Here is a 9,209-nt window from a genome sequence, read left to right as displayed (position 1 = left end):
ACGACGGGGGCGGGCCGGGGTGGCACGCGTCGGGGTAGGGGAGCGGGCGACGGCGAGGGTGCGGGCAATGGCGAGGGCGAGGGCAAGGGCGACGGCGACGGCGGGGACGGCGGGCGGCGTCGGGTCAGCCTGGTGGCATCGATGTCGTCGGCGTCGTCGGGGGCGGCAACTACGAGATGAGAGTGGAAAATTCCTAAGTGTGAACTTATATAGCGAGGCCTTTAGTCCTGGTTGGTGCCACGAACCGGGACTAAAGGGTGCATTAGTCCCGGTTGGTGCCACCAACCGGGACCGAAGGCCTCTTTTTCAGCAGCCCAAAGGGCGGGAAGCAGAGGCCTTTGGTCCCGGTTGGTGGCACCATCCGGGACTAAAGGGGTGGCATTGGTCCTGGTTGGTGCCACGAAACGGTACCAATGCAGCCGCTTTAGTCCCGGTTGGTGCCACCAACCGGGACCAAAGTCCCCTGTGCTGCCCGCATCGCGGCCAAAGTTTAGTCCCACCTCGCTAGTTGAGAAGTGCGCGCAGTGGTTTATAAGCCCCACTGCCGCACCCCTCTCGAGCTCCTCTCCATTCCAGGCTTACGGGCCTAATTGTAACTCCTATGCCTGATGGGCCTTCTGGGCCTTCTACGGGCCTGAATCCTGGCCCATGGATGGGTTTCTAGTCGTATTCAGGCCGTGGTGGCCTAGTTGGTGGCAATTTTTTTATTTTTTCCTAGTTTTTTTCTTTTTGCTTTATTTATTTTGTTTTGTTTCTACTTATAACAAAATACTTATTTATTTATTTTATTTTGTTTATAATTACTTATTAATTTTATTTTATGATAATTCTTTTTGCTATTAAAGTTTCTAACAAAAAAAGTTCTTTATGAAAATTCTTTTTTCTTTTAATGATTTTGATCAAAAAATACTTTGATCATTTTAGTTGCATCAATTTTATATAATTTTAGTGTCAATAATACTAGAGGTTGCTTATAATGTTTTGAACAGAAAATACTTTGATAATTTTAGTTTCATAAATTTTATTTATGTTATTAAAGTTTTTTTTGTTTCTACTTATCTATTTTATTAGAGTTTATATTATTTTGTTTCAAATTACTTATTTATTTTATTTTATTTTCTTTCTGACTTCGTTTGTTATTTTTCATGCATTTACTAATTATTTTGAGCTATAAGACCATGAAATTGAAAAGCATTTGAAATGAACTCTCAAAAGGTTCCAAGTTGGCATGGTATCATCAGTTCACCCACATAGCATGTGCGAAAAATTAGAGAGGGTTACGGCAAACATTGGATGCACTTCGTGTACAAAACGGACAATCTTTTTCGAAGTATCAGGGTTTCATACGGAAACTCTTCTATTACAAAGGGATTTCCTTTTTTTGAACTTATTTGAACTCCATTGTTTTTCTGTGTTCAAAATGCACCATTCAAAGGCACATCATCAATTTACAACCCTTTCTGACTTCATTCGTTATTTTTCATGCATTTACTGATTATTTTGAGCAATAAGACCATGAAATTGAAAAGCATTTGAAATGAACGCTGAAAATGTTCCAAATTGGCATGGTATCATAATTTCACCCACATAGCATGTGCGAGAAAGTAGAGAGGGTTACGGCAAAAACTGGATGCACTTCGTGTACAAAACAGACAATCTCTTTCGAAGTATGAGGGTTTCATACGGAAACTCGTCTGTTACAAAGGGATTTCATTTTTTTGAACTTATTTGAACTCCGCTGTTTTTCTGTGTTCAAAATGCACCATTCAAATTCACATCATCAATTTACAACCCTTTCTGACTACATTTGTTATTTTTCATGCATTTACTGATTATTTTGAGCTATAAGACCATGAAGTTGAAAAGCATTTGAAATCAACTCTGAAAAGGTTCCAAATTGGCATGGTATCATAATTTCACCCACATAGCATGTGCGAGAAAGTAGAGAGGGTTACGGCAAAAACTGGATGCACTTCGTATACAAAACGGACAATCTCTTTCGAAGAATCAGGGTTTCATACGGAAACTCGTCTGTTACAAAGGGATTTCCTTTTTTTAAACTTATTTGAACTCCATTGTTTTTCTGTGTTCAAAATGCATCATTCAAAGCCAGATCATCAATTTACAACCATTTCTGACTTCATTTGTTATTTTTCATGCATTTACTGATTATTTTGAGTTATAGGACCATGAAGTTGAAAAGCATTTGAAATGAACTCTGAAAAGATTCCAAGTTGGCATTGTATCATCATTTCACCCTAATAGCATGTGCGAGAAAGTAGAGAGGGTTACGGCAAAAACTGGATGCACTTCGTGTACAAAACGGACAATCTCTTTCGAAGTATTAGGGTTTCATACGGAAACTCGTCTGTTACAAAGGGATTTCATTTTTTTGAACTTATTTGAACTCCATTGTTTTTCTATGTTCAAAATGCATCATTCAAAGCCAGATCATCAATTTACAACCATTTTTGACTTCATTTGTTATTTTTCATGCATTTACTGATTATTTTGAGTTATAGGACCACGAAGTTGAAAAGTGTTTGAAATGAACTCTGAAAAGATTCCAAGTTGGCATTGTATCATCATTTCACCCTAATAGCATGTGAGAGAAAGTAGAGAGGGTTACGGCAAAAACTGGATGCACTTCGTGTACAAAACAGACAATCTCTTTCGAAGTATCAAGGTTTCATACGGAAACTCGTCTGTTACAAAGGGATTTCATTTTTTTGAACTTATTTGAACTCTATTGTTTTTCTGTGTTCAAAATGCACCATTCAAAGCCACATGATCAATTTACAACCCTTTCTGACTTCATTTGTTATTTTTCATGCATTTACTGATTATTTTGAGCTATAAGACCATGAAGTTGAAAAACATTTGAAATGAACTCTAAAAAGGTTCCAAGTTTGCATCGTATCATCATTTCACCCACATAGCATGTGCAAGAAAGTAGAGAGGGTTACGTCAAAAACTGGATGCACTTCGTGTACAAAACGGACAATCTCTTTCGAAGTATCAGGGTTTCATACGGAAACTCGTCTGCTACAAAGGGATTTCATTTTTTTGAACTTATTTGAACTCCATTGTTTTTCTGTGTTCAAAATGCACCATTCAAAGCCAGATCATCAATTTGCAACCCTTTCTGACTTCATTTGTTATTTTTCATGAATTTACTGGTTATTTTGAGCTATAGGACCATGAAATTGAAAAGCATTTGAAATGAACTCTGAAACCAAAGTACACACATAGTTCTCCAGAGCATTAAAACCAAAGTAGAAACATAGTTCTCATTGAACAACATGTAGCTCTCCAGAGCATCTAATTAAACCATACATTGAAATTATGTAAAACATTTCAATGCAAAAACAAATGCGATCATAGTCGCAACCAAGGTAACAACTGATCCAACTGCATAATGATACCAAGCCTCGGTATGAATGGCATATTTTCTAATCTTTTTAATCTTCAACCGCATTGCATCCATCTTGATCTTGTGATCATCGACGACATCCGCAACATGCAACTCCAATATCATCTTCTCCTCCTCAATTTTTCTTATATTTTCCTTCAAGTAATTATTTTCTTCTTCAACTAAATTTAACCTCTCGACAATAGGGTCGGTTGGAATATCCGGTTCAACAACCTCCTAGATAAATAAAATCTATGTCACATTGGTCGGCATAATTGTCATAAACAATAAATGAATCAAATAGTTATGAAAAGATAATATATACCACATCTGAATCATAGACAGGACGAGGGCCGACGGGGGCGGATACCAAAACCATCGCACTATATAATAACAAGGAATAATTAAAGTAAGAAAATTAGACAAGTATCTATCTGAAGTCAGAATTTTTTCTTTCAGAAATAAGATAAGAACAAGAGGCTCACCACGGTGGTGCCGGCGACGAGATCGGCGCGGGCGATCGACGACGGTGAAGACGGGGCGGGGACGGGGCATGACGGACCGCTAAATCTAGACAAATCTCGTTGAAAATAGAGCTCAGAGGTTGAGTTTCGAGAGGAGAAAGCTTAACTAGTGTGGCTCAGGCATTTCATCGAACACCTCATGTGCATAGGAGGTGAACTAGAGCACCCAAATTCCCTCCCCTCACCGGCTCGACAAAACAGAGCACTCCGGAGTGCTCTGCCGCGGCGGTGGGTATATATAGGCAAGTTATTTGTCTCGGTTCGTGGCATGAACCGGGACTAAAGCCCCCCCTTCTGTCCCGGTTCAAGCCACGAACCGGGACCAATGGTTGTGGGCCAGGAGCGAGGACCATTGGTCCCAGTTCGTGGCTTGAACCGGGACAAATGGTTCCACATGAACCGGGACCAATGCCCACGAGGCCCCTGCCGGCCCCCTGGGCTCACGAACCGGGTCTAATACCCCCCATGGGTCCCGATTCTTGAAGAACCGGGACTAATGGGCTGGCCAGGCACGAACGTTAGCCCTGTTTTCTACTAGTGGGAACCAGCTTGGACACAACGGCGGCGTAGAAGAACACAAATAATATGATGCCAGATGCAACGAATGCTGACCGCATTAGCTGATCTCTTGAAAAGTGCAACCTCTCTTCGGCCTTATTGGGTACAGATTGAATATACGATCCTGTGGAGAGATTGAACAAGAGAGAGAATTAACAATTGAATCTTTCGTGTAAGGTTAGTTTAGTTGCTGTACTAAAATGTTCAGGTGTCTCTCAGGAAAGAACTCAAAAGAAAAATGACAGGGCAGTAGGAGCCTCGTCTATTATCAAGTCTAAAAAAGATGACATTACCGATTTCGAATGGAGAAGGATACTAAAAAGTTACCACAGATAGTATAATAGGCCGTAATTGGGAATATAATCCAAAAGCTAGAATGACATTTTCAAACTCATGGAGGGGCATGCAACATTTATTTAGAAACAAATAAAATACGGAAGGTTGTGGAATAATTGATTCAGAATTTCACTAGAGCACACTGTCAGACGTCAAAATGACTAGGAACACTACATGCCAATAGTTTGAAATGAAAGCATGAATGAACAAAAGATTCATATCCAGGCCCTCCTTCCTACAAGGAATGCTAACCACAAGTTTGACCCAAAAACTAGCATTGTACTGCTGCCACAACACATTGGTTCCGCATGAATTTCTATGTTTTGCTCAGATGCAGAAACCATCAAATTGAAGCACCATGATGTTGAGATTTTCTATTGTGTTGCAACCTAGCAGGGAGCAAAAAAAGTACATAGGAAACAAAGAAGAAAGATGGCAGTAGTCTATCATGTCAATGCAAACAGGAAGGAAATATCATTTGCGATCTTCAAGGCCACCTGCAAATGTGAATGGTGGGGTTGGAGTCGCTGGAGATCGCAGCAGTTCGCTCCTCAAACAAATTCAGATGGCGTGCAAGGCCATAACATTGAGCATGGTTCCGGTTTTCAGTAGAGGCTCGAAACACACAGTGTCCCACAAGCTTAGCAAATCAGTCAGTGTAGATGCCAGGGTTAGCTAGAGACAATGGAGCAGACAGACCACAGACATGTAGTCAATCCTCTTTGCGGAAACGGCACTTATGGCTTAGGTCCGAATCAGATTCCAGGATAACTAATGTGCTCACCAACCTTCCTCGGTCTAAGAATGACCAGCACTTACAAAAGGGGAGACCGTGTGTCTGTATTCTTCTTCTTGTAGGCTCTAACAATGTTATCAAGATAGTGGTAGCTGTCAAACAAATATGAACGCGGTTGGATCACTGTTATCTCCAGGGAGAGAACACAGTGACAATACATCGTGTGTTGGACTGATATAATCCATTATGAAATAGGAATCGGAGGCATATGGGAAAGCATCATCTCAAAGAATCACATAGAATGTAGAATCAGCCTACGGAATGGTATCTCCGAGGAAGAAAGCCAGAGATGAAAGGGACAGACTGGAGGAGAAGATAAGATAGCTATACAGATCTGCCTTCGGGCAGTCGCTGGAGGTGAGACGAATACATAGGATAGCAAAGATAGAGAAAAGTAGATGACGGGCTCCATGGAATCACCGCAGGCCGTAGCACCGTTGGTCGCCAAAATCGTCGTGCCACTCCTGGGCAACGGCAAAGACAAAGAGAGACGCTCGCTGTGTGTAGGAAGTAGATCCCACCACAGCAAATACACGAGCAGGCAACCAACACAATCTAGAACACTCTCTTTCTTTTCACAGCAGTACAATGTACAACCTGTCAACCATATGCATCAAAACTGACCCAGAAAAAGGAAATATCCCAAAGAATTTCTACCAAGGAGATCAGGGGTGTATTTATTCTTTTGCCTCACAACAGAACTAGTGGCCAAAATTTTGGTCGCTTATAAGTGGAAAATTTGCCAACAAAATGAATTGGCAAAAGAGTATTGGTACCCCGAAAAGTTAACATCCGAACAAACAAAAACGAACTGTTCATCTGTGTCACAAGTATCCACGTCCAATCATATTTTCTTGTCGTCCTAAGCTTGTTTGGATCCATCTAGCAAAACAAACTTAAGTTTTCTCAAAATCTCAAAATGGCCATAGTTGGGATCACAATGTCTGAAACACGAGTGACATGCATTTGTAGCAAAATTTGGCACCGCAGATTCAGAATTCCGCATAAGAGCAAGCAGTTTGCTGGTCCTCAGATGTTAAAACGCCTCAAAAACCTGTTTGAGTAGACATACAGCCTCCAATTCCGCAACTGCAACATTCAAGATGACATGACTAAGACTGATTAGTGACTCCCCACCTATCATCACCTAGTTAGTCAACTCCACGATGGCGCTGACAATGTCACCATCTGCAGCCTTGAGCGCCTTCAAAGCCCTGGACCTCGACACAGAGGCCTGCACCATCACGACCTCAAGATCCTTGTTGTCAACGCCCGTCTCGTTGACCTCCTCGTCGTCTTGGGCTGCTGCCACGGACGGCTCACCCTTTGAGATGACGCTGCCCGGTCCCGGCGCCTTGAACTTCCCCGCCGCTTCTGTCAGCAGCTGAGCGTCCATGTCCTCCATCTTGACCACCCCGAACATGACATAGGTTTCTGAGTGCGAGCTCTTGAAGACGTCTGGCTTGGAGAGGACAAACGTAGCCTGCAATAGTATTGAGAGATGTTACGAAAATACGACAGCCACCAGCATGTAATTATGCTACAGGGAACAATGGCCGAAGTGGGTAAGATGCTCACGGTCTTGCTCTGCAGCTTGATAGTTACACTACTCACACCAGTAATGGCCTTCATGCCAAGCCTCTCCATGGATTTCCTGCACTTCTTCTCACTCCTAGATCTTCCACTAGCATCACCTCCTAGTGCCAGAAAGCACAGGCGCATACTGTCAGATTTTCAAATTTTTGCATAACCCCAGAATTTTACAACTAACATAGTTGACTTTGTGAATTATTATCGGTAACCGTTAGAAATAGAAAGTGTAACATTCATACAACACTTGAACTTTTCGCAAGCATGATTGAACAGAAACTGTGACTGCAATCATGTATTCTTGGTATCCATTGTCAATTTTGGAATTTTGAATAAGATCTTAGTTTTGGCACTTTGGGTAAGGTTGTGCCCCCGCCCCTCCCGCTGACAGATCGAAGTTCTCCTCCGGCTTGCCTCGCTGCCGATGCTCGTCGCCGTCGTGCAGCACGCGTCCCCCCTCCCCGGCCGTCGACAGTACCCTCCTGTGTGCCCCTCGTCGGTGTTGCCCACCCTCCCTCCTTCCCCTCCCCCCACCTCGCCCCCCAGCAAAATCAATGGCAACGCCGCCATGGTTCGCCTTGGTAGAAAAACTAGAGATGATTCCAGAAAACCCCAAAACGCTCGTAGTACCAAAAAATGGAGCCAGTTCCAGCAAATCAAAACGAAAGTGGTAGCAAAAAATGCAACAATTTGGCGTTGATTCCATAAAAAAATCAGAAATTGTGTGGTAGCAAAGAATAAACATAGTTCGACCAAAAAACATTGCTGGTTGTAGCAAATGCCCATGCTGGTTGTAGCACAAATTGTCGCAGACCCTCGGTTACAGCAACAAAAAGTCTTCGCATGTCGTCGACCAACACCGCCACACATGCTACAACCATGGCAGCAAAACACGCTAGCGGTTGTAGCAAAAAGCGTCGATGACCAACAATACGAACTCTGATCGTAGCATTTTTGGGTGCTGCTTCTAGCTGAATAAAATGCTACAATCAGCTGAACAGAATGCTATAGCCAGTGATTTTAAATGCTGGAACCAGTGGTTTCAGGAAAAAGATGCAAAGAAGCGGTGGTTTCAGGAAAAGATCCAAAAAGCTACAACCGGTTGGCATAAAATATCAGGCAGATCTTCTTCCTCCATGGCTGCTCCGTGATGGAGGGGGATGAGGGTTGCCAGGGTCGCAAAACATGGGCCATTCCCAGCAGTGAGCTTGTGTTTCTTGTGGTGGCTCTGGAGGTGCTCGTAGTAGCGGGCTCGGACCTGCTCTGTGGCCGCGAACTCACACACGCTGGAGCAGGCAAATGTCATGGCAGCTAAAGGGGAGAAGTGACGGAAAGGAAGAGACGAGATTGTGTGGGGGAGAAACAGTGGAAGCAGAGGATAGATGAGTGCGTGGATGGGTAAGAAGGGGGGCGTGTAAGGACCGAGAATATATCGGCCAGATGGGGGTGAATGGGAGATTCAAAATTTCTTTCGAAAGTATTGAACTGATCCCAAACACAACAGCGGAAATCAGGTACTGTATATAATAACTCAATCAAGTATACTATTGAGGGACAAAATCTTCGAGGTAAGATGCAATAATGGTTTGAGCATAGTATACGATTGGCTTGATGATAATGAAGGTAATGCAATATGCCAACAGGTAAACTATCATGACAGAGAGCTAGAACTGATATGTGATGCATAAATGGGATAAGCAACTATGATGAGGTAACTAATCACAACACATATGAAGATGAGAGCAAAGATAGCATAAGAGAATGAATGTAGTGCAATACTGAGGGCATCGAACAATAACTGATGGATACAAGATCAAATGATATGCAACATAGTATGATTGATCAGACAAACTATCGTCGCAGAGCACGAATGAAAACGGCTAAAGGAATTGCAGTGAAGAAAATTGAACCAGTGGTGCTCGATGGCGATAGAGAGATTTGGTAGACCAGTTCACCCTTCTGCCAAAGGGCTACGTCTGGTTGGAGGGGTTGT

General features: G+C 42.7%; 1 protein-coding gene across 1 annotated transcript; it reads right to left on the bottom strand.

Annotated features, from left to right (window-relative positions):
* Positions 1–6,773: 6,773 nt before the first annotated feature.
* On the bottom strand, positions 6,774–8,522 carry LOC119280054 (nascent polypeptide-associated complex subunit alpha-like protein 1). The gene is made up of 4 exons (XM_037561050.1): positions 8,316–8,522; positions 8,031–8,187; positions 7,205–7,323; positions 6,774–7,109 (listed from the first exon to the last, which is right to left on the bottom strand). The coding sequence occupies exons 1-4, from the start codon at positions 8,520–8,522 to the stop codon at positions 6,774–6,776; spliced, it is 819 nt and encodes a 272-aa protein (XP_037416947.1).
* Positions 8,523–9,209: the final 687 nt, after the last annotated feature.

This window comes from Triticum dicoccoides, chromosome 3B, assembly GCF_002162155.2.
Source record: "Triticum dicoccoides isolate Atlit2015 ecotype Zavitan chromosome 3B, WEW_v2.0, whole genome shotgun sequence".
Lineage (NCBI taxonomy): Eukaryota > Viridiplantae > Streptophyta > Magnoliopsida > Poales > Poaceae > Triticum > Triticum dicoccoides.
The sequence above is the reverse complement of the archived record's forward strand: the minus strand, read 5'-3'. Positions and strand labels throughout refer to the sequence as shown.